This window comes from Sylvia atricapilla, chromosome 3 (genome assembly GCF_009819655.1).
Source record: "Sylvia atricapilla isolate bSylAtr1 chromosome 3, bSylAtr1.pri, whole genome shotgun sequence".
Classification (NCBI taxonomy): Eukaryota; Metazoa; Chordata; class Aves; order Passeriformes; family Sylviidae; genus Sylvia; species Sylvia atricapilla.
The window spans coordinates 31,401,093-31,428,017 of record NC_089142.1 but is presented as its reverse complement, the minus strand read 5'-3'; the positions used below and the strand labels follow the sequence as shown (position 1 = coordinate 31,428,017).

General features: G+C 36.0%; 1 protein-coding gene across 4 annotated transcripts in view; it reads right to left on the bottom strand.

Moving 5' to 3' along the window:
• MYO6 (myosin VI) overlaps nt 1-26,925 on the bottom strand; it is a 102,908-nt gene that overhangs the window by 47,590 nt on the left and 28,393 nt on the right. For all 4 annotated transcript variants that reach the window (XM_066315041.1, XM_066315042.1, XM_066315043.1 and 1 more), the window contains exons 2-10: nt 25,390-25,528; nt 19,475-19,544; nt 14,814-14,887; nt 12,672-12,801; nt 11,666-11,771; nt 9,749-9,804; nt 7,448-7,545; nt 5,422-5,586; nt 1,403-1,483 (exon numbers count right to left, since the gene is read on the bottom strand). In XM_066315041.1, coding sequence (XP_066171138.1) covers nt 1,403-1,483; nt 5,422-5,586; nt 7,448-7,545; nt 9,749-9,804; nt 11,666-11,771; nt 12,672-12,801; nt 14,814-14,887; nt 19,475-19,544; nt 25,390-25,506 — 897 coding nt within the window. In that variant the 5' untranslated portion in view covers nt 25,507-25,528. The remainder of the gene's footprint in view (nt 1-1,402; nt 1,484-5,421; nt 5,587-7,447; nt 7,546-9,748; nt 9,805-11,665; nt 11,772-12,671; nt 12,802-14,813; nt 14,888-19,474; nt 19,545-25,389; nt 25,529-26,925) is intronic.

The window sequence follows — 26,925 nt, the reverse complement described above, 5'->3', positions numbered from 1 at the left end:
TACTTCAGGTCATATATGTATTTTCAGAACTACTGTCTGGGTATGTTTTAATTTAGACAAACACTTATTTCAAATCAAGTCTTTTATTTCGAGTCTGTCAGAGGACAAGTTTTATGACAACACCCACCTGCAAATCACATCGATAACAGAAGATTGCACAGGTTCATCTTCCAGTAGCAAAAATAAGTGAATGTTGATACTCTATGCCTACTCACTGCAATTCTTCATGGAAGTCAGATTGGGTAAACTGAGGCAAAATTCCCCAATGCTAGCCTATATGCCTGACAAGAATTAAGTATTTACCAGCTTACTGCCTCATAGTGATATCAAGTAAGTATTTTGTATCTGACTTTCCACCATCCCTGATTATAGAAAATAGCCTACATTAAATAGCCCAGTGTTACAATAATACAACCACCAGAAAGCCTAGGGTAGACTTGACAACATTGACTTGAGCAAAGGAACTATCTATACAGTCTCTCATAGCTGAGCATGAGATTAGGAAAGAGATGACAGGGCCACTTGGTGGAAAGAGACTCTTGAATAAACTTGTTTTTGTATTTTTGTCATATATATATGCAGCTTATCCTGCTACCAAATCACAAATTTGGATTTGATTAATATTTGAAATATCTTCCAGCTACACAAATGTGAGGAGATTAAAATTTTATTAGAGAACAGAGTAGAAGTTTAAGTGTTTTAACAACTTCCAATTCATATATACTAATAATTCAGAACAAATTACTTAGTATCCTCATATGAACAGCTCAAAGGTTTAAGTGCTACAAATTCTGGTAATTCTAGTTTTAAAAAAAAAACATAAACAGAGATGGGGGAAGAAGATTTAAATGTTTTGAAGCTTTAGACTTTCATCCAGGAAATGCCATGCTCTGGCATAACTAGCAGTTAATAGCAAGGGGAAAACAAAAACCTTTAAAGTGCGCTGAGAAGGAGAATATAGTCATGGCTAGAAGCAAGATTGCACTACTGATTTACAGAACAGTTTGGAGCATCATTTCAAAACTCCACGTAGTAAAAATTGGCTCTAGAAAAAACATTGCTTCTGACCTATTCCTACCAGTAGTTAAGATTTTCAGAAAGAAAATTACAAAAGTATTAGATTTTTGTTTTCCACAGAAGACAAACTGCATCATTAAGTGTTACATTATTGTAAGAATCAAAAGTAAACCATTTAATATATACTGTTCCATTTGGGATTTTATGATGCATGTTAAAATCTATTTCTAGGACTGAATTCCAATGCAGAGTTCTGAATACAGCAGCTCTTAAACCTATAAAGATGTGTAAAATGAACATTTCATTCCACACCATAAAACTGTAATCACTTTCAACTCTATCTCCATTACTTAACAATATAAACTAACTGAAGATAAAAACATACCTCAGGACTCTTGCGATTTTGCAAAATTTGCTTGTCTGTTTCTTTGTTAGCGAAGAATCTGGTACAGCCTCGATTTAAATACTGTAATAATAAAAAAGTGGAAATGCATACTTAAAGATAAAAGTATGGAAAACATATGCTTTTATTTAAGGCTTACCCTACATGGCCTGATGTAACCATTTGATACAACCAACATGGTAAGTGCTCATAAGTGCTCAATTCCTTGGAAATTTATATATTTACATCTACAAAATTAAAGAATTGTAACAGTAACAAACTTCTATTGAAAGTTTCTTGATTTTGACAACTAAAATACTTTTTGATACTAAAAATATTGATTAAGTTACACAATATTTTCTTACTTTTTTATTCTATTAAACCTATTCAAGGAATCCAGGATTACAGCAAAAATAACCAAAATGAGGAACCAAAAGAATTAATTTTCTGGCCTAAATGTAATATGAAACTACTATTTTTTCCTCACCAAATATTTCTATAGGTAGCAGGAGACATAGTTCTGTTAAAAAGCCTGAAGAATATTTTAAGCATGGTCTAAGCAGAAGCCTGATTTAGATCCTGGCTTCTGATATCCACCTCATGTTGTGTAATCGCAGATTTACTGTTCAGTAAATAAGACTGAATTCAGATTTAGATAATTACTGTTGCTTTCAGCAAAATGGGATCACCAGCTTTTTCTTTCTGATTTGCTCATCTGAATGTAAGAACTCTATCCAAAAGTTTGGACAGAGCCTTTTGTCTGAAGGAAATGAACTGATTCTTTACTCTTTGATTGAACAAAGATGTTTTCTAATAGGTGAACACAGACAATTCTACTCTCTGATTAAAATTCACATGAAAAATTCCAAAACCCCAAATATATTTCAAAGCATTTCTAACAGCAGAAGGAAACTTGGTGACAAATTTAATATTAAAAAGAAGTGCCAACTGTTCAAAGCTAGCTTGGTGTTTAACAAAGTACTGAAGTTTACTTTATCAGCCAATAAGAATGCAAAACACAGCATATTTTAAACACAATATATCCCTGTATTACAGCATTAGTAATACAATCCCAGAAACTGGGGATGGAAAGTGAAAAGGTTCAGCACAGAGTTTCATCATGGCGCTAAATTTCTGAAAACTTCTGCAGGGCAGCCTAAAACACAAGCTGTATGCTTTCATATGGGTTGTGCTGGAGAATGGGCGTGTAAGAAACCTGAAGGACAGCAGGGCTACTTGCAGAATCCTTGGCCACGTAAATTCTCACTTCCCCAGGGAACCTGCAGGGGAAGGATGAACTAATAGAGAAGTAATGGCCATCAGTGCTGCTGCAATCCAGAGGACAGGTCAGGCAGGTTCAGCCAATGTCTTGGTTTACACGCCCAGAACAATGTGTCCCTATGCCAAAAGGCCAAATGGATGGGTAGGAGATTCCAAGGTCAGTCAAAGGGAAGCAAGCCAAGGAGTACAGAGAATTAAGTTATCCTTTATCTTTTAATAATGTTTTGCTTCTTTGATAAAGAAAAAAAAAAACAAAAAAAACCTTAAATTTCAGATGGTCCTATTTCCAACAAAGTGCACTTTAAAGAAACCAGGCTGGAGTCTTAGAACTCAAACTGGCCCTAATTTGGACTGTGACAGGATAAGCCATAAGGCTCAAGACAAGGGGCACAATAGAGCCAATGCAAAACTGTGACTTAAGGCAGGAGCTTTTCTAAATAACCAGTTTTAGAGTTTGAGGCTTTTTATTAGTATCTTTCTTGTAAAAATAATAGTACTGATAGGAAAATACTGATCAATCATCAAACTTTGCCTTGTGTAATATAACAATCTACCATCAGAAGCTTGAAAGATGGCATTTCTATGAATTTTGAACCAGACATGCAGTCAACAAAGTGTGGTAAAAAAAAATTACACAAGCATGCTTATTCAGAACTATTTTATGATGAAAACTGAAGTAGCAAATGAGAATAAAAAACAAAAATCATCTTTTGATTTTTTGACAAAAGAAATGCAAATTTAGGAGGAAAATGGATCTTTTACAGTTTTGTTCTAAAAATCTACATAAAGTGATACTTGATGAAAATTTAGTGCAATATGGATAATAAACTTCAAGAATATTTATATTCTTAAAAAGCTTAAAAAGATGAAAATTATTGTAAGGTTTTGTTTGTTTGATTTTTAATTAAAAATAATCTATTTTAAGGGAGAGAAAAAACTATGTTAAAATTTTATAATTTAACATGCAGAGTTAACCTTTTGCATTCAAGGAACTCAGAATTCAAATAGTAACTTACAGTAAAGCAGTAAAATCCTTAAAGGAAATTAAAGTGCCTGCTACAATCTTAGTAGAGGTAAAAAAAAAAAAAACCTCACACTGTGACTGGTGCGACTATAAACTCTTTATACATGAAACATGCAAGAAAGTGTCCTCTGGAAGACAACTCAGGCTGTTAAGTACTATCCTGTACCAACTTGATTTTAAGAAGGTTTTAAGTCTGACCCTGACATCTACAACCTTGGGTGCTCTCATGAGCAGAATTCCTGTTTTAAAAAAAATCCCCAAGGGCAAATCCCCAAGGTAGGCAGCATATTCTAGAAATAAAAATCTATTAACTTCAAGAAATAAATTTCAATGGAAAATTGTGCACAATTTGCGCACAAAAAAAAAAGCCACAATAAAAACACATACTTGAAAATCTGTTCAACATTTTAGCTTTAAAACATACAAGAGAATACTGCAGAGCAACTGCAGAATAAAGAAGAAAGTTTTGAAAAGTAGCTCCACATTTTACAAATACAAATGGTGTTGGGTGTACTTAAGTATTGTGTCTGTTGGGTGTTTCAAAAGAAAAGCTTTCCTTCTAGGGAATGGAAGCAGCTCTTTCCCAGTAAGTGTCAGAACAAATTTCCATCATGTAGGTGAGTAGACAAAGACAAAACATAAAAAGATACAAACAAAATATTTAAAGAAATAATGTAAGGTCCATGAAGACCCCTAGGAATGCCTTGAGAAAGTAAGAAAACTTGTCCTAGAATACTGGCACAGCTTTTAGAAAGCGAGATCACCTTGATACCACAGTACAAATATACAGTGCACACAAAATGGAAGTGCAGCTCTGTGCCCATTTCCTGGTTCATCCATAAGGAGAGACTGACTTGGCCAAGCCAAGAGGCAGCAGCCGCCTGTTTGGTGACCACGGTACCCCACCTTCCCCACAGCCAGTGCACTGATTTAGGTCTTGCCTGTGCAACCCCCACTTTGCACAAAACTGGTAGGACATTTGTATATTTAAAGCTTCTAGCCCTCTGCTGATTTTTGATGGAACTGAGTACAAAAGGGAAAGCAACAGATAAGCACAGTCCAAGTTTTATTTAGAAATCCAAGTAGGAGGATCAACCAACAAAGAAAACAGTCAGCACAATAACTTAATTCTTTGTTTGCAGTGCTTCTCATCTCCTTTACGATCAAGGATGTCTAAAGAGATGAGAGTCATTTAGCTTATGTCCTAGTAATTCCTTCCTTGTAATACATTGTTGTATTACAAAAACCCTTCAAAACCCAAGAGACTTGGTCTGCGTATTTTAAGAATACACAAAATTCCGCTTCTGTGATGTTCCAAGCCAAATATAAGGCAAGAAATGGTGAGAGATGGAAACAAATGACAGAACACAAGCAAACAATTGACTGGCATTTACCAGGAGATTTGATTTGCACTGAAGAAATTCACACTTGACATCTCTAGAAGAGCCCATAACAACATTACTAACAGCTGAGTATGCAACAGTATATTTTCTGGAAAAGCACAGATTGCTCAATTTTAAGACAGAGAAAAATTATAGGAATTCTTCCAGTAAAGAAAAATGTCAGGTAGCTTTATTCCAAGATCAAATAGATTTAACAAAAAGAAGATCTAAGATTTTTTTAAATAGGAATGAGTCTGTCAAAGATAATAGAGATTGTAATATGACCTACATGAAAAATTCATATATGACGATATGACAAGCATTACAATACTCACCCTAAAGTTGTCAGGAGAGCTTAGATATAGCTTTTCCCTAATGTCTTCTGGAGCACCAGCACAAAGCCTGTAAAAGATATGGTAATTCCTCTCTTCTTTGCCTTGCACACAGATCCTAGATTTCTCCAGAAGGTAGTGTGACACAAATCCACCAACCACCGAGTTCTAGGAAGAAGAAATATTTTTCTGATTATCTGAATATTTGTTGTATTATTTGAGTTTCGGGTTTTCAATTTACTTTTGCCCGATCATAACTCACTCAATAGAAACTTCTCCAAAGAAGATTAAAAGCTATCTATACTTAATACATGTTAACCCTAGGGAAAAAAAAAAAAAAAAAAAAAAAAAAACACAAAAACATAATACATACTAAGCCTAGAAAAAAAGAAAAACAACATTGCCTTTACCATTACTTCTCTCCCCAGCTCATGTATTGTATATACAAACACTCTTCTTAAAAGGTCTTCTCCACCTCAAAGAGCAGAAATCTATAGCAGAACCTCAGGAGTTACAGCAAAGAGCATTGCTACAGCCATCCTTACACTTTTTGGATGACAGTGCTATTAAAACCTTCTTTAGTTGCAGTTCACTGAGACTCTTGTAAAATAAAAGGAAGGGTTAAAATTATAGAGTATATATTTGGACAGCATCTTAGGCAAATTGATTATGACACAACATTTCATTTCTGACACTTGCCCTTCTTTATTGAGAAGGAATTCTGACACAGATTTTTGAGAACTATTTGTTATCTGGCCTATCCCTGTGCCTAGAGAAATCTTAATAGCAAGGAAATTCCTGAGCTTAATGACCATAACAAACAGGAAGTAAGAATTAACTAACTGACAAATTTGATTGCAGTTAGGCTGTTGTTCCCTTAGTTAGGATGTCTCAGTCTGTACTCCTATCACTTTGAGAAACCAGACCTAAAAAGGTGACCACAAAGTGAGATGTGATATCTTGTAAAAAAGAGGCTCAAGTAAACAAACTAATCTTGCAGCGGAAGGCTGAAACAAGCTTTGAAACAGTTTCTGAAGATACTCAGAGGGCCATATGCTTCAGCTGAAGTAGTTAAACTGAAATACCACTTAAGTGTTGATGGGTAGATGAACAGACCATGAATCCATCATCAGATCATGAATCCATCATTTTAAGTAAAAATTTTGATCCTTTCCATATCTTTATTAGGATGAACCAAACGAACAGATAAAGTCCCTCCACCCAGAAAGGAATTTAGTCATTTACTATCTAAACTATTAACAAAAGCTCTGAAGTTAAATTATAAACCAAGTGATGGAAACGTAGGAAAAGACTGCAAGCTCAAGACCAGGTAATGAGCTTCAAGTCTGCAGGAAAAGAAACAAAGTCTTGCAGTTGGTCTGTCCTCAGTCAGAAAGATGAGGAAGCATGTATGTAACCTCCAGAGAACATCAGCTGGAGTCTTCAACATGAATATACTGACCAACCATACATCCATCCTTAATTGTGGAATGTATGTATACATATGCCACCCAAACAAAAAAAAAATTTTCTTAAGATACACGGTTGAATAGTATTGCTATCAAAAAACCAATTCCTTGATTTCTGTCACACACAGATTACTATGTGAAGTCACAAAATTTCATACAAATATATAAAGAAATTAGTAATTCTCTTGAAGTTGAAATACATTTATGTCTAATACATAACTCACAGTTACTTGTGCATTAAAGGAATGGATGAATGCCTAACAGCAAGTGAGACAGTTTTCATATGAGAAGACTCACATATGCAATGAAGGGACCCATTTTTAATCTTTTGTGGGTGAAAGCAATTTTTCTACTGACTTGCCACTGCGTTCCAGTAATGATACAGTACAGTGTGGCTCTGGTTTTTCTTTCAGGGTGACACAATACAAATCGAATCTGTAAAGTAGGACAGTGGCTATTTGCTGCAAGACTAGTAAGTTTATTCAGCCTTCTGCCAGTCTAGCATTTCCATTATATGGCAAAAAAATGATCACTTGTTATCTGTAATAAAATTTCAGTACCTTTTCATTGAAGTGAATTTCAACAAATTTCCCAAAACGACTGCTGTTGTTGTTGCGAACAGTCTTTGCATTTCCAAAAGCTTCTAATAGAGGATTGGCTGTTTAAAAAAAATTAATTTTTTTAGTGTTAAAATTCAGTAAAGAAACTATCAAAAAGAAAGAGAGAACAAATATGTTATAATTTATCGGGGAACTTATTTGGAATAAGGTTTGAAAAATCAAACCTTATTTGAAAAATATTATCTATTAGAAATAATATATTTTGCAGATTATACTGGATATATTGTGGTGGAACATAAAATTAAGTACTTCAGTATTTCATAACACTGTAATATACTTGAATCAATACTACAAGAAATTCAGAGACAAATGCCAAAAGTTATCCAATGATGTCCTTCCATAGGTAAATAACTGATACATAAACTATGTGAGATAACACAGAATTTGACAATTCCTGATTATTTATTATTCATGAAATCTAACTACCCATTTTTTCCACAGACAAAAATGCCACTTAAATGTCATGCATGCAATATATTAGATTGATTTGGAAATTAATAAATATAATATTAGAAAAGTGTGTTGATTTCAAAAACCACTTAACACTGCCCTTTCAAATTAGGTCAATTAAATGACTGACTGATTTTATTTTTTACTGGCTGCTGCTTTTCAGCATGTTAAAGCCCATAGAGAAAGAGTGACAGCAAGCAATCTAATTCTCATATACACATGTATACACACACAAACATCATGCACAGTTTAAGCAGTTTGAAATTGTTTATCAGTTATGAAATAGAAGGTCTCTGAAAGAATGCATTTTGCTAGCTTTGAAGATCAAAGAAAAACATCTTACTGGATCACGTTAACAATAAACCACTAAAAATATCTGCAAGATATTTTAAGACTTCTAGCTTAAAATAAGCACTGGAAACTAAGTGAGGAGAAACTCAGATTTAAAACTTCACTGACAACCATTTAAATATTTGCTCCTACAAGAATTAAGGAGTGAAGGAATGACATCAATGCTTGGATACAATATGGGTGATAATGCATCATGTAATAGGACATGAGAATTAGCATTTTTGGTTTGACTGTATTTTCATTTTTTTAACAATAAAGTTTCTAAAAATGCAAATCTGACTTCTTACAAGATCTTTGATAACTATTCAGACATTTTATGTAATACTAAGCTTTAAAGAAAGGACTATGAATAAAACCAAATTTCACAAGGTCTTTCAGCTGGGCTGAAACTTCCTCTAGTAATACATATGCCACAAGCATATTCATTAAAATCATGCCTAAAACCTTCAGAATCCGTGCATCAGATGCTGTTCTAAATTTAAAAGCCCAAACTCTTTGAGGAATACCTACAAGTACCAATTAATTTGCATCAGGCATTATCCAACTCTTGCCCACTTTTTGAGTTCCTTTAGCACACAGTGGATTTCACTAAGGAACTGGTTTAAGGAGATCTACATCAACAAGAGATTAAAGCCTGTAGTACTCCTCTTCAATAAGTGCTACAAATTTGAAAACAGAAAAAATTTACAGCAAAAGTAAAAGTATAATTTTAAGAAAAAGACATATAGTCAAGAAATTTCAAAATAAATTTATTATATGCTATAGAGGACCAAAACTGATGTATGAGGAAATATTAGATTGGCTGAGGGTTGGGTTTTTTTCAGATATTTCTATTTTATTAAAAAGCTGTTTTCTGTTCAGTTAGAAAGTACATGCAACATTAAAGAGGCTCAATGACAAGGATCAACACAGTCTCAGTTCACCTTGTTTGGGAGTCTACTGTAAAGATAAGATACAGTCAATGTGCTGTTCTTAATTATGTGATTTCTGACAAAAAATTATACAACAGAAAAATTATCCAGAAAAGAACTTCCCTACTTTATTTGACTTTGAGAATGTGACAGTGAGGAAGAGAAGCTACATTTTCCAACTACTAACAGATAGTAATGAAAAGACAGTCTTGTCCTTGCAGATTTTATGCAGCTTAAAATTCCATTTTGGATACCACCTCAAATACATTATCTGTGTAAAGTTCAATTAAAACGCACACATAAACATTTTCTAGATGAATGACTGTATGATACCTTAATAAATGAAGTAAATCATAAATTAAAAAAAAAAGCTTCAAAACCTAGGATCAAGATCAACTACCTGCAAATTATGCTCTAGAAAGTCTGATAGTATTAATATGCTAGCTTTTATTCACTTGCTCTTGAGTCATATTTCTGAAAAAAAAAAAAAATGTTGGAACTTTTAGTTAAATGAAAGAAACTTCAATACCTTCTACAATTCTATCATCAATATCTTGGCCACTGCCATAGGATTCTGTCAAATACCTGTAAAGCAAAATAAAAATATCAGTATCACTCATCTCATGTCAGGTTTCCTCAATTAAGCAGGGTTTAACATGGCTGTGCACAAATACTAATTACCATAGCGAAAGTATTCTGATTTTAAGTTTCAAATACTTATGCACTTTGAAATAAACTTTAACTTTACTTTAAACTTTAAATTTTCTTTTTTGTTAGAAGAAAAATATTCTTTTACACATCATTTTTTTTCAATACTCCAAGGCCTGCTAGAAATTTCTTTTCAACGTGCATATACAAATTACAATTTAATAGAGATATAATCAAACTATTACTGTATTATCTGTATTTATTAATAATCTTATCAAACACATAAGGTTTCATGTTTATTTCCTGAATTTACGACTGTTGCCCTCCATATGGTTTCTGTATTCATAACTATCAGTGTTAATAAAAATCCACACAGAGATGGTGAGGATAAGAAATTACAGGTGTATATTTAAGGCAAGATTCAATTTAGCAATTGAAGAAAGAATTGGAAAATAAAACCACAATGTACTTGCTCCAAAGTTCCAGTCTTTTTAAATTTTTTTTTCCCTGCTCACAGCACATGCTTTCTGGAAATGCACAGGTGAATCTGGGACAAGTTAAAAACAGCTCTTGAAAATGGGGCCTTCCAAAAAAAAAAACTTCAGAAGCACTAAAAGAGCTGTACTAGCACCTTTTACTTTCTAATCATACAAGGGTAAAATCTTCCAGCTTTTAAAACTCAGATATGTTTTGTACATGGACTCTATGGTAGAGGATGGTGGCAATATTGGCCTGTTGTGTAATGAGCTCTTCCTTTGCTGAGAAGCAGAGGAATAATCTCTGTTAGGAACATCTCTTGTGAGGTATTCTTCCAGTGCCTGCTGTCTTTTTTTGTTTCTCTTATCAGGAATAGAGACACAATGTCCCTGGCAAAAAATCATTACCAGCACCTTGCAGTAATTCTTACAGCTATCTATGAAAGGTTGCACAGGGGCAGTGCAGAGCAGTATGAAGGACAGACAGGCAGATGGGATAATTCTTCAGGGGATGTGGAAAATAATAACTCTACTGTAGAGAAATACTCGAAAATACATCATGTTAGGGAAAAGCGAATTAAATATTTATAGAGGGAAACCAAGGCGAGGCAAGGGAGCATATTTACACTGCCCACATTGTGCTTCCCTGCATAATCAGGGCACCTATGACACAGGTGTATTTAATGAAGCAGTTCTTTCCAGTTACAGTGTTCCAGAGTGATGAAAAGCTGTTAAAAGGTAATGCAGATATGGAACCAAGGCTGATATCTATCAGCAATATGACTTCCATGTAGTTTATTATGCTTGATTTAGTATTGGTCACACATGAGCATCAATAAATAAATAAATAAATCCCACTATTCAGTCTTATTCAGTAAACTAGGGCAAAGTATATTAAAGTTAAAAAGATACGCAAGCAAATTTAAAAAAAAAAAAGCCCAACAGAGAACACAGAAATACACATTTAAGGCAAAACCAACAGTGCGTGGTAAGATACAGTTAAAACCTCTAGTGATGGTTTTTATCAACCACAATACCACATGTGCAAATACCAAAATGGCTGCATCATAAACCACAATAACTACACCATATCACTACAATCGAGTTAAAGTTTCTGTGAGTATGTAGCTGTTTCAGCACATTATCATGTCAGCATTTAAGTTTAACTCAATTTCCTGTAATAAAGTGCACATAGAAGCTAATACATATCTTACTGAGTTGTATCATAACCCACAGATTATCTTAGTTTGCTCTGCCTCTATGTCAACCAAATGCATAAACACAAGAGATTCACGTATTAGCTTTGGTGCCAACACACAAACCTCAGAACAAATTTAGTGTTTTCTGTCTTGCCAGCTCCTGATTCTCCAGAGACTATGATGGATTGACTCATCTTAAGCACTTTCATGTCACGGAATGCTTTATCAGCTTAAAAAGAAGAATATGGTTAACGTGACAAAAATTAATACTCAGCAGAATTGCAAGGATAATGTTAAGGTACAATGCAAGAATTAAAATGTAACATTTGCAGGAATAGAAACTAAACCTTTACAACTGAATGCATTACAGTTTATTAAATTCTGTTTCCCTTTAAGCTATACTATAGTTGTAATTCTTCCAACAATGACATGTAAGAACTGCAAAATCTTGAAAACAAAGGCCCAGTCAACTATATCCAGAATAAAATAAAACAAAATCAACCATCTAGAATGAAATCTTTTTCATTAAATGTATTTACAAAATAGTAGTCAATGTTAATTTTATATATTTTTAAAAGGGAATCTTTCAGTTTAAAAGGGAAACTTTCGCAACAAGTAACATCTGAGAAAACTTGGAAAAACTCTCTTGTTATGCAACAGATACTAAAACCCCAGCTAATTATATTTTTGATTTCAAATTAAAATACAAAACATTGAGAAGGGTTTTAACATGTCAAACTTTGATTATAGTTTCCAATTATTTTGTATTTTCAAAAGTGACTGAAATCAGATTTAAGCCATAAATAACATTTCAATGTGTTTTCAGTCTGTAAAATATATGTCCTCTGGCAATGTAATAAAAGGCAAAGAAAACTGCTACACTGAAAGACAGTGCCAATCATTATTATGCCATTTTTACTTATAAAATTTGAATTTCTTTATTTCTAAGGCTTGTTTTAATAGTTGCAAATTATATTTAAACTGCTTAGACTTAAAACACTGGAAGTGCAGAATAATCCTAACAGAGTTGACAATTTACAGGTGTAGCTGCTTCAAGTAGCAATTTACAGATAATTCTGAGGTATTCAATGATTGTTTTTTAAGAGACAAATACAGGCTCAATACATACCAATTGCAAAAACATGTGGTGGCAACGTTCCCAGCGATTTACCCTGGTATTTTTTAATAGTATCTGAGGAATAAAACTTCGGTATATCAAAGTATGGATTCACTGCAATAAGAATGTTGGCTACATAAGTCTGTGAAGAAAACAATGAACAGCAAATTACTAGGCAGTATCCAAGCAAGTGGTTAACAGCAATTGTCTATTACTATTGCTGCCACCCTTAAACAATTGCAATCATAAATGTCTCCAGCTAATGCAAATACAAGACAGGATATATTTGTAGAGTTCCTTTAACTATATTCTCAGCATTTCTGTGAAATTATCCTGGAAAAATTTCCACTGAGCTGTGGAGTATGTCCTGAATGTGACCTTTCTCCCAATCGCCTTCCAAGTTATTTCCTATAGTCTGCATTACTGGATCAAGGATGCGACATCAAAACCTCCTGCTCAAAAGTGAATAAACTAAGCTCATGGATAGCATAATATTCTGTCCTCCAGTGAGGAGGATAGCTTTTCAATATCTAATGGAAGCAACTCAGCAGGAAGGACTGACAGGATCCTGACTGGGAATGCATTCAAGTCAGGCAATAAAAGCATTCAACCAAGAGAAAATTAGCTATAGCAGCTTCCACAGAGAGAAATACAGAATGCAAATGTTCTCTCACAGAGAAGATATTTGAGAAGAATCTCAGACAAAGGCTGCTTTTTACCTTTCCATAGGACAAGGAAGACTGAGAAGAGGGGTTTTTTTTAATGTTTCTGAAAGAAACTCTCATAGCTTGGTTATAATCGCCAGGTTACATACAGGGAAGAAGAGGGGTCAGAATCAAATTAAATATCAGATTTGCAGAAAAAGATCTGAGTAAAATGAGAAAAAGACCTGAAGAAAACCTCCAGCTTGAATAACTTATTTGCTTTGTTGTCACTGAGAATGTCCCTAGAAAGCTGAAATTTGAACACTATTGTGTGATACATTAATAGAAGGCTGGATCACACAATATATGATGTTTCTTAGATAGTTCTGTTTTCAGCAATAATCCCACTGAAGGAAAATTTGTCTTCAAGAGTTGCAAGTACTAGTATTACTTTTCCTTTTAATAACAAGATAAATATTGTTAACCAGGATTTTAAAAAAGGCATAAAACTGTTTACAAGGGAAATGTAGCTAAATTATAAATGGAAAAAAAGTCTTTGGTTTTTTGTTTTTTTTTTTTTTTTTCTTCAGAAAATACACACGTTGTGCACAACATATTAGTAATAACTTTTACACTGAAGAAAGGCTTTATGAACAAAAATACTATCCTATCCCATGATCACTTCATATTCAGAATTTTACTTCCTTGGGGGTTTTTATTGTTTCGCTGGGTTTCTTTAAGGATTCTTTTTCCAGAACAGCATTCAAATGTCCATTTTTATTAATTTATTTTAAATGTGGTGCTTGATCTTGAGCCATAAAAAATTTAAAGCTATGTAAATTAACTGCAACAGAAGAAAACAATTATACTTTCTTTTTACATTTATATAAAAGTGCTTAGCTAAATTAATTTTACAATATATGCTAAAAGAAAAGTCGATTATTTTAACACAGACACTTCAAAATATGTAGAATTGTTCTGTATAATCCCTAGCCAGCTTTCTATTAGGAAAAAAAAAAGAAAGAAAGCTCTTATCTTCTGTTTCACAGCTGTCAGTGTCTTGGCAGATGGCAAGGACAAAATGTAATTTAGTCAGAATTCATTAAGTACAATTAGGCAATTTGATAGCAATATAAAAGATTAAGATGGACATCTGAGCTAGGAGGTGTCAAAGACGGCACCTGTTTGCTTCGTTCAAAAATAATGAAGAAAGAAAACCATCTTTGTTAACAGTGAAATAAGTTACCTGTAGAAACATTTGTGATACAAAGCTGTGCTATGGTTGCACACAGTCATGTAGAGAAAAACCTATTGCTCTGCCTGCTAAAAATCAGATGGGATTCTGATCTAAAAGTACAATGGAAGGAAAAAAAGGCAAAAAAAGGCCTACAACCTCGACCTTTCCATCATAGCAGTTCTGTTACAGGAAAAAAATCAGAAGTGGAAACACTTGGTGAATTTTTGAAAGGACATCTCTATTAGACTGGTTGTCATGACACACAATACTTACGTAAATTCTGTCCTTACTGTACCGAACTTTGATATTGTGAAGGAGAGTGGCTTCATTCAAATACATCAGGGAACCTGCAAATAAAAAACAACCACATATCATTAAGAGCTCAGGACTACGTTTAAGTACAGACATAAAACTAAATCTTGAATTGAGGAGAATTTTCTTCCCCTCTCCTTATTTACAGCTTAATCCTATCATTTCTTTACAATTGAATATCATTGAGGCATTCAATTTTAAAGAAATTATAGGATTGAAGCAGGAGTACTGACTCGATATACATTTTATAAACCACAGACCTGGTCTTAACTGTGCAACTGGAGTTACAGAAAGCTGCTGAACAAAGAGTTGGACGGCAGGAGCCACAAATACAGGCTCTGCTCAATGTAAGCTCCTTTAATCAGTCAGTCAGACACAGTACGTCTGCCTTCACACCAGCCTCTAAGCACAGAAACTGGTGCCTACCAAAATCCTTACCAATGACTGTTTCCTTCCTTCCAGCTCCCCTATCCGACCTCAGCCATGATGTTCCCAGGGTAATGCCACCTAACTGACATTTGGAGTAACAGCTGGCTCCTGGTGGTTTTTGAATTGATGAATATAAACATCTAATCTGGAGGCAGCAAGAGTAGCATCACAGCACTAGGCACTAACTAAGACTTTCCTACTTCAATTCTGAATTTTATGAGTACTAGGCCTCCTCAGAGAAACTGTTTGGGGGGGAAAAATGCTAACACATCAAAACATAGCTGTATTTTTCTCCTTTATTCTTTAACATAAAACACCTGACCCTGAGATTAGCTCAGTTGGTTAGAGCATGGTGCTACTAAGACCAGTGTCGTGGGTTTGATCCCTTTATGGGCTATGATTTATTTAAGAGCTGGACTCATTATGGGTCCTTTCCAGATCAGAACATTCTGTGATTCTGGAACTGGTGAAATGCTACAGGGTGGTGGCACCCACAGAAAGCTTCAGACAGTATGGATTCCCATTCTGGCAAAGCTGGACCTTGTTTTCAGCTATAAAGCACTGGAAAGTGTCAGCAGCCTTAATTACAGAGGTAATTTCCAGTTCCCACTGTTAACACTTAAAAATATTATCCCTAAACTAAATGAGGGCGTTAACTCATTACATAGCCTCCATTTTCAAATATGCTCAATCCTTTTTATCTCACTGCTTAAAATCAAATGTATAACACTATTTTGTGTAGCGACAACTGACAGACTGCCACGCTGATACACCTTCCATAAGTAATACAGTATAAAAACTTGTATACACCCAATTACTGTGGATGGAGTAAGCACTGCATTGTTAATGTCTTTTCTTTTTAAGGCAAGACTGAACATGGCACTTAATGCCACAGTCTAGTTGACACAGTGGTGTTAGGTCAGAGGTTGGACTCAGTGATCTCAGAGGTATTTTCCAACCTAATTTGTTCTGTGATTCTGTAATAGTAACCACTACCTTGCACCTCACACAAGGGTCACACACAGTTGTTTTATGTTAAACTGACACCCTTTCTCAAGGGCTGCAGCAGCAAAAATGTAGTCTAACTTATTTACACAAATGTGCAAAAAGGGCTACCACTTTGTATGACCTAAAGTCAGCCTCCCCAGACACCTTGCCCTGGAGTTCAGTAAGCAGCGCTTAACATCTCCTTCAACACTCCTGCTGAACCAAAATATACTGGCAAAGGAAAATGGGAGCTTCTCAAAAACATCTGTGTTTTTGTTTTCTATCTTTTACCCTTCCTTTTGCAGTGGACTGAGGAGTGGCTGTGGCTCTATCCCCTATTTACCTGCACTAGACTGGCCTGAAACAAGGTCAGGTCTACCAGCCAATTGCAGCCTTCCTTTGGCTTGCATAGCTCTGCTGAATAACAGCCCTTCCCTCCATGACATGACTAAATACAGCTTTGTTTCAAATATCTGGAATTTTCACACTTCTCAAAGGACCTCACAGCTTCTGGTTTGCTCGGAAGAAACCACCTTCCTCCACAAAATCCCTTGCACTCATATTCCTGTGTTGGCAGAGGCATACATGACACACTTTAGCTTTACCCTAAGTAAACTCTCCCTTTGGATCATAACAGCCTTGAAATCGTGGCTGTGCACAATTCCTTCACAAAACAGCAGGCTGGCCCCCATCACCACAGTTCCTCCTCTGCCACCACAGCAGACACATTCCCCCACAACCCCACAGTCACTGGTAGCTGTGGCAACTGAGCACAGACACCCGGGGCTGCACAGCAAGACTCGCCTTCCCCTCCTCCCCAGGCATTCTCAGTTCACAGGGCAGAGAAAATGGCAATGAGACCACAAATTGCAGGTCTGCCTTCACCTCTTTTATTGGGGGTCATCCCAAGAGAAAGAGACATTTAAAGGAAATGGGTCAGAAACAGATACTCCTGCTTGCTCTAATGAAAGTTGGAAGTCTCCTTCTGCCCCTGTATGTGCCTGGGAGGGGACAGCGTGGTAAAAAATAGCAAACTTGAATTTGAAGTCATTTAGTCATTCTCATCTCATTATTAAGATGAGAAACTATTACATAGTAATTGTCTATCAACACCTTGACCATATCTTTGTAGGAAGCTCACAGAGTTTTTAAAGGAAGCAGTTAATCATCAACTTTTTATTAGGTTGCTTATCTAAAAAGCAAATGACCTCAGACTTCATTGTGTCCCCAGTGCTCTCATTGCAATTAAAGCAACTATTATACCTGCAGACTCAGTAGGGAGCTGGCTCCCCAAGAGAATGCCATCACCTCAAGACATGCAAACTTAAGGCTTATGTCAGCAAATTGAAAATTCATCTTCTTTGGAATATATCCTTTAGAAGAGGGATACATATCCAAAGGCAAAGGAAGCCGCTGGAGAGAGAGAATTCTGAATATTCATATGGCTCATGTCTAAATATAATCATTGCATATATGTGCATTTAGTTGTCCATATATTTACTTACATGCAAACAAAGTTCACGTAAGTGAAATGAGGTTCTAAACACTAGGAAATGTTAATGCCAAATTTACTCACAGTGGCTCTCCACATACCATGAAGCAGGGTTTCTATTGAAAATTATTTTATTATGTATTTGCAAGGCTCTACATCTGTAGAACTGGGGGATTTTTAACAGTCTTATCCAATACCCTGTCCTTATATCCACCTTTCCAGATTTTTTTAGAACAATATTATAAACACTCAGTATAGGTTTTTTTCTTAAAAATCAATGATACCCAACACAAATACTCTCTGACAGAGAAGGAAATTGAATTTGGGATTCACACATCCTGCAAATGAACCACAAGTTAGAATACGTTAGGAAAATTAAAATAACGTTTGATACAGAAAGGATTATTGAACAAAGTATTTTTAAGTTTTATCTTCTCAAGGAGCCAAAGAAGGTATCTTCTGTGACTAACTTAGTTGAATAGTATTCTGTTGCAATCTTAAATTATTTCCATAATTTCATTCCAGATTTCAATTCCCTGACTAGGACACAGAGGTGTCAGGAAGTCTCAGCAAAATCACTGGGACACATGCACAAATTAAGTACATTTCCCTAACAATCACCATGTACAGAGCAAACACAAAACAGCTTTGAAAAGTTTGAACCCACTCTTTTTTGCAAAAATATAAGCAGCTAAAAGCAAGGCTACCAGCTTGGTTCTAACGACACTGCACCATCTAAGTCAGATCGTAAGACTCAGATCTCATCTTTTTGTTTCTTATGGAGAAGCTGTAACAGCTGCATTTCCTGTCACGGGATGTAAATATTCCAGGACAGAAATTGAGGTTACATCACCTGGACCAGACCTCTAGCCTCTATTTTAAATAAAGAACAATAGAAGATATTTTTGCCCACTATTTACAAAGTCTTGAGTATTTTCACCAAGCAGTAAACACTATAGGAAATGTTTAAAAGTCTTACCTTCATCAATATTCAAGACAGGAGAGACTCTGTGATTTGCTCATAGAGTGCAGCAACAGCAAAATATTAACAGCTGTCTAAAAGCTGATAACAGCACTCACTCAGCTTTCTCAGTGTTCTCTCCTCTTTCCCCAGATTTGACAACTGTTTCCATCCACCTAACTATAAAATACTGAACAAAATAGAAGTGCTGCAGGTACACAGTGACATTTATTACACAAGCTCGCCTCAAAACTCCTCCACCTGCACTCCTGTGTCCAATTCAAGTCTGTCTATTTTGAATGGTCCTGGTAGGTCCAGATTCCCAGTTTTGGGAACTCAACTTTTTGTTGTTTTTGTTCCCATTACTCCTACTTCCACAGGAATGGTAATCTGAGAAATTCCTTAAATGCAGGAAAATGCTGTACAAATACAGGTGCTAATAAAGAAACTGAGTTTTTTGCCACACTATAAAAAGTACAGTTACACCCATAATGCTGAATGGAGTATTTCTGAAGTCAAGCAACAGTTCTGTATGGGAGTTACATAACTATCCATTCCTCTAAAGTGTTCAAATGAAAACTAAACCCTACAATAAATTATATTTTAAATGGGCATCCTTTAAGAAGTTTAAAGGACTAGCAAAGGTTAAACGAAGACAACAAGGAAGAAACAGGAAGCTTGTAAGGAAACAATATTAATTTCATTGCAGATATTTTTTTCAAATGTGTAATTTATTTTTAATTCATAACTTACAATTATCTTCCACATCCTTTTTGCTATCCTCCTCTGCAGGAAACACTTGATTGATAGCTGCCTGGAAAGTCTGTTAGGTAAGAAACATTAATATTGTCAGAATTCCATAAAATAGAAATACACTTCAAAGACATCTCATGCAATCAATACAAGTTGAGTGCACTGTAGTTGTGCACAACTTCATTTGAAGTCACCAGTTTTATACTTCAGAACTGGAAATTTTACTGAGTTACTAGATGCAGGCAAAAAGCTGCTGCATTTACATTACTACACTACATTATAAAAATGAATTTACTGTAATACATATTTTAGTGCAATAATATTTGATTCTCAGGTCAAAAACTGTATGTCATACTGTGCAATACAAAAAATAGGACTAAAATAAGTACTGCAAAGATAATAGCATCATAAATGACACACAATTTCCTCAGTTTTGCAAAGTAGAAAGAATAAAAGGCAAATCATTAGTTCAGTCAAAGAACTGTGCCATCATTATTATATGCTTTTTTAAAATATTCCTACTTAAAATATTAATGGTCAATGCATGACATCCTCTGTATCACCAAATACTGTAGCTTTGGTTGTTTATTGGGGTTTTTTCTTAAATAAATCAATATTAAAGTAAAACAGGACCTTCCTTCAACCTTTGTATTCCAGTTATACAAAACAACCATTTATCAAGTGTTCACATCCAACTGGAAAAATTCATAACAAAAGCAACTTTGTTTCTTTTTTCATCTCCAGAAATCATAATTTATATTGCTCTAAAAAGGAAGGAAAAACATCCAGGCACACATGCATTACAGCATTTGCACAAAAAATAACTCTAGTACAGAGGAGATTTTTTAATTATATTTTTTTGTTGTTTACTGTAGTAACAGCTTGTTTGAGCTAGTGATGAATGAACAAAACCCCTGTTGTACCAATTAAACATGACAGCCACCATGCCACTGCAGGCACAGGCTCCTTTTCCCCATGGAAATGGAGACAAGAAGTCTAGTCTAATATTTGAAAAGGCAACCAACTGAATCTAAAGAATGAACTTAATAAACAAACATGTTTGCTTGTTTAAATTGTACTCAGCAAGGTAGTCCCATGAGAAACATCTCATAGGGAAATTTAGGAGAAAGACAGCAACTTGTTTCATATTTGCTTGAGCACAACAGTATGAGAGGTCCTGGGGCTTACACTATCATTAACAGCCACAAATTCCAACTCTTTTTGAAGTGGGAATGGTTAAAAATGTCTCAGAGCAGAACTAATTGCTGCCAGATGGAAAACTTTAAATCTGCAATATCCCTTCCCTACGAAGTTATTATAAAGTATGCAATTTGTAGCCATAATAAAATATATTTTGTCATCCCCTTATCAGGATCTAATGCCGAAAAATATGTACAAGATGTTTTCCTAAGGGAAACAAAGCTGCTTGATGACGTTGGAACAGCTGAACATCCATCACACCATCTTCATCCAAAATATCCTTTCTCAGAGCTTGTGAGGGTCATGGAAGCCTTCACCATCTTTACTGACATCAGAAAGATGCCTACTGCTATTCAAGACTTTTAGCAGGGCAGACATTCACCACACCCTTTCCTCCCTCTCACAGTATTACAGCATATTATCGTCATAATTTTCTCTACAAGTTTGTCAACAGCAAAGATAAATCTTGTTTGGTAAAGATGTATTTGAATGCAACAGTTCCCCACATGAACAGTTCCCTGTGCATGAAACAGTGGGAAAGTTTAAAAATAATATGACCAGCTTCACAAAAATGTAACTTCACTTCTTGTTCTTGTCTGTTGATGTGTAAACCCATTAATCACTAACAAAGACAGGAGAGAATGAACACAATTCCCAGCTATTCTGTGAGACTCTTCATAAACTTCTGATACTTTAACATTTGTGGAGCTAAAGTCAGCCATGCTAGAACTATCCCAGAAGAGTAAGGGCTTTTTCAATGTCCTCACCACTCAGCCTTCTGAGTCAAGATAAATTTAAACAACAACAACAAAAAAAGAATTCAGAGAATTCATGCTGTATCATCTCCTATCTGAAAGCTAGTGGTTTTTCTGTTGGACTGTTTTAGGTAAGAACACAAGTATAGTTTCAACTATGTCAACAAAATAATTCACTGCTGTATGTCACAGTTGGAATATTGCTTTATGTAAAGTAAGATACTTGTTACACAGGTAAGTATGGTAGCTATATGTGCAGAGCTCCGAGTACTCAAATCCAGTATTTTAAACAGAAAATGAGCAAGGTATCCTAGATATATCAATAAGAAAATAATAAAAAAATTACTATATTATCCCATTTTTAATTTTTTTAAACAATTGTTTTTAGGAAAAAAACCATTCAGATACTTGAGGGGAGACTTTTGCATTAATCATAGCTTAGGACAAGTTTGTTCTAAGAAAGGGGAGAATTTATTAATCTTATGGGACAATAAAGTGGTCTTAGGAAATAAAACAAGGTTTAGGACATTCTAAAGTGTTTTTTTGTATTGAAGCAACCCTTGAAATCCAATGGCAATCTTAACTATTCTCCCAGAAACTAGATGAGTGAAAAAAGATATCTTTCCATTCAAGCATGATCTTTCTACCATGTAATCTAATAGGTGTAACCATGCCTTCCTTTATACCTTCCAGATACAGACAGGAGACATCCCTACTCTCAGCTGTACTTCACAAACCAACCCACAGCAGTACCAACTGTGTGTAAGACAGACAAGAGCATATCTCACTTAGACAAGCAAGTTGCACTCACTGTTTAAAAAAAAAAAATACACAAAAAAAAACACCTTAGCTTGAAGCATTGAACTTTGAACATTCTGATCCTTACTTTCAAAGTACATTTGTTCCTTTATACTTAGCTGGGAAAAATACCTTTCTGGTTATTCACAGCATACCAGAGCAGGTGGCCCATAAAGCCTTCCATGACCCTTCAGAAGTGGCACAGAGCCATAAAGTGTCTCTCAGTTGATGGCAGGAAGGGTGTCAGCGAGTGCCTGCAGCACGTCACGCCTTCCCAATGACTGCCAGAAACTCAAGACTGCTGATGCTCTAAGAAGTGCCTGCCTCCTACTCCTCAGTGCCCCAAGGCATGACTGTCCAGAATGGCATCTCAGGGTGCAAGCCCTTCCAGTGCATCTCTTCCTAATCACTTTGATTACATTTGCTACATCCAGTAAAAGAGTAAATTCTCCATTTGGCAATTTCACTGCCATCTGCCTTCTCCTTGTTTTAGCCTCAAAGAACAAAAAGATAGATGCAACAAGATTCAAGATTAGGAATCCCAGTACATTCAGAGAAGAAGACTTTAAGGAGAAATGAAAGTGTAATACCAGTTGAGTTTATCAGGTGGTTCCCTTCCTACATGCCTCCTTTCTTGTACCACCAGCATGTGACTGCTGGTGGGCCATCGGCCAGGACTGGCAGCTCTGGTACCACCAATCCAGTTTGGAGCCCATTCTCAGGGCAGCTCCAGCTCTAGGTGGGACCATGCTCATTAGCAGAGCACTCTCCAGTTTCTCTGGCTTTTTTTTCCAGTCCTGGCATTTATAAGCCTTGCAAGCCAATGATCTACTTGTTGGGAAGAGGTTCCCATCTCGTAACATCCTCTGTTGCAGTGAAATGCTCCTGTGGCTCGCAGTACTGTTCTTTGTGTAGGGCAGGCTGGGTGACTCAGATCCTCACCTCCCTTAGACACACAGCCTCTGCACAGAACTGTAAACGCTGGGGGATGGGCTGTGGTGCCCAAAACTGCTGCTGACAGGTTTAAGTGAATTAATGTGTTGGTCTTCACAGAGTCTGGACTGGGTAACTTGGTTTCATAAGGTGAAGCAACCTGCCACCACAATGGCCTCAGCTCCTCTGCCCCCCTTCCACTGCTTGCTGGCATCCTGAAAACTTTCCACTTCTTCAAGTTGGATCTGTTTGACCTCATTTGGGGTGCCAGGCACAGCTCGGCAGGAAGAGGTGGGAGGGTGCCACTCTGCAGTTCCAGAGCTGGCTACAGGTGGGGATGGGAGGGAGGGGTTTAAGGCATGGTGAAACTGGTGCCTGGCAGCATATACTGCAGTTACTGACAACAGTGTCATAAAAGGCAATAATCAAACACATGCATACACATTTCCTTTTCAGACTGTGACCTCTGGTAAGCTACCAGTGCCTACAGAGAATACCTATGACATGGTAATGACCCAGATTAAAAAATAATAATAAGTTACACTGCCCGGATATGTTTACAAGATCAGGTTACTCCTCTCCTCCCTGTAATTATCATGAGCAACTCTGGAGCTGCTGGCTCATCCATTCTTGCTGAAGAGCTCTTCTGAACTACCATTTTAAGAAAACAAAGTGATAATGAGTATTAATGCTGACTACTTCAAATGAATGGCGTAAGTGCACAAGGTTAGAGTCATCTTAAAAAGTAAAAAAACAATGAGAAATGTTTCTCTAAAAAGAAATCAATGACACCTTGAAAAGACTGAGAAGGTAATCAAGAAAATCTTTTACTCCACCTTTACTAATATAAGGTTAATTAATTAAGTGTAATAGTTAAAAATATGGGACCATAATCTCTACAGCACTTAGACTGGGAAGTGTTTGCTCCCTTTGATGAATGAACATTAGGGTCTTGATTGATCCGCCTAATTCAAAACAGCCAACAGCAGAATAACAAACTCCCTAGACAAAAGAGATTTTTTGTTGTTGTTGAGGAAACCGTGAAACAAAGTATTTGTATTTTAGGATCGTTATTTGTTGTTTTGTTGGTTTTTTTAAACTGTATATCGCCCCTGAAAGGAGCACATGTTAGAAATAAATAGTAACTCAGAAATATCCTTGCTCCTCCTCAAACTGACAGATGAATACTATTACTAAACCTACAGACTTTATCTCTCCCACTCAAAAATCAGATGGCACACTTGCTTTGTATTTCTAAGGAAGGCAAAATCAACTCCCTCTCCAAGATGCACAAAAAAGCCTACAAACATTTCCCCAAAAGGAAGGACTGCTGCATAACCTTTTGACCTGTGACAAGGCATTCCTCCTACTGCTGACATAAAAAAAGAAGTAACAAAACACATTGTTGTCTTTTTTACATCCTTGAATATAAACAAAAACCAAACTATTGGAAAGGGCACAAAAAATATATCCAAAAAGACCAAAATCACAACTCTTTAGGCAGTGATAATCTTATTCCAGCTAGTAAAGCCCAGGAATCTGACCATTTGAATTAGGATAATTGATAGCTACAAGGAGCTTCCTGTAAAAACTGACATTTAGTTACAACATACTGAGTCTGAAAGATGTCATGATAAATCAAGCACTGGAACACACTAATTAGGATGAATTAAGTCTTCATTTTAAAAGTTACATTTATTTTGAACTTTAATTAGATGTAGCAATTCCATAGGACCTTTGTTTGACATCATATTACTTCTCAAGGTACTTGAGTTAAGAGGATTCATCTCTCTGTCTTCATCAGTCTAATGGTATCTAATCTTAGCAAAGGCCCAGCATACCCTGTAGGACCCTTCCTATGAACGTAAGGAAAAAGAGAGAAGCTAATCTCAACAGCAGCCTCTTAATCAGTGTCTAATTGAGAAAAATAAAGCATTCAGTACTGAATCAAATGACTATGGAGATTCAAACCTCCTCTCTTTTATGAGTACGTACTCAATGCACATGAAGAAAACTGACTAAGTATGCACTTCTCGCCAGTGTGAGGGGTCCATTGCAGTACAGGCTAAAGCTGAACAAAGATCCTTAGCCAAACTTGGAACAGAAAACTAATTTTCCACTCCTTTAGGCTGTGTGCCATTGAAGATAGTGACAAAGACCTGGCCTACATGTAAGGTCAGTGGTTTCTTGTATGTTTTTTCTCTTTTCCTTTGTTTGTGACACACTTACCTTGCCTTTCTGATTCAAAGGCTCAATAGTTAAGTTATCAGGGCCAATGTCCACAATCATCCCCATCTGAAATCCATCAGTCGGGTGTGGAGCCCAAACGGGCTTCCCGTCTTCCATTGTGGGATCTAGCCAGTATTTCCTATAAGAAAAAAATAAAGCTAAAATTAATCAAAACACTTTGTATACAAATTGAATAAACCATCAGGATTTACTACACAGACTTCAGTTTATTATGTTTATTTCTATTATTCAGTATGAAAGGAAACGGCCACTGCAGACTGGAGCTAGCCTTTCTCCAATTCACTTAGCCCACAGAGGACACCCCTTGGACTTCGACATGGAGAAGATTGAAGACCAGAAGCATTTTTTTTTTTTTTTTGTGGGATCCACACACTGCTCCCTGAAGCTCTTTATCCAGCTTTCCTACCTTGTGAACCAAGAAGGGAGTCTATCTCATGATTAAATCAGAAGTGCAAGATAGATTCAAAGCCAAGACTATACTGGGAGTGTGTTTATACACATATATGGATACACATGTAAAGACTCACACAATGTATCTGTATGTCCATGCAGTGAGTCATATGACTTATGGATACTTGTCTGTACTTGATCAGGTGTACAAACACTTGTATTTTTGCTACAGGACATGTTAAGGCATGTGAGCAGAAATCCAGTCTCTTGGCACTTGAGACAACTGAATGTGTTCACTCTTTTTGTGTGGCTGAGCATATGGCTTTCAAATAAACCACAAATATATTTAGTCTCGATTTATCATCTTGTAAGTCCTTTAAAGGCTGACCCTCCTGATACTGAAACATTACAGGTCTTGCTCTTAAGGAACTTTATTTTCTATTAAAAAATGACATGAAAATTGTTTCAAAACAATTTTGATCTGCAAGTAAAAAAGATGCAAAGGCCAAGATATTCAAACCTTATACTCCTCAAGTTATACAGCTAAATAAGCTCCCAATTAAAAGGGAGTATTTGATTGCACGCAATACTCATTGAGCTAACCAGGAAAGTTGCCAAGGTTGGCACACTCTGAATGGCTAATGGTGCCATTTTAAATATGCTGAATTGGTCCCTTTTTTCATGGTTTTTTGCTGTTGTTGGTTTGGTTTTGGTTTCTTTTAAACCTACTTTATAGTCCTTACCCAAATAAGAATAGAATCCACTTAGCTTAAAAGGCTCACTTCTCCTGGCTGTTCCTTACTCCCCTCCAAAACTCATTCACATACTAAACTGTCAGGTTTTAGTGATTCCAAAATTTGTAATCTCATACCACCAAGGTGTAACTTGCCTCTCTCAGCATGAAAGAAATAAGCCTGCCAAACAGTAAAGAAAACACTGGCAACAAACTCCAGAAGTCCAGGAAAGTGTCCCACATTTTTCTTTTCCCATATCTGAAGGAAAAAGAAGATCCAAAATTTCTCACAAACAATGAAGGCTGCAGATCCCTTTGCCATAAGCAGCAGCAAGGCAAAAAGAGTGAGTGGCCCACCAGAAAGCTGTACAGCTCCAAGCAGAAAAGGTCAT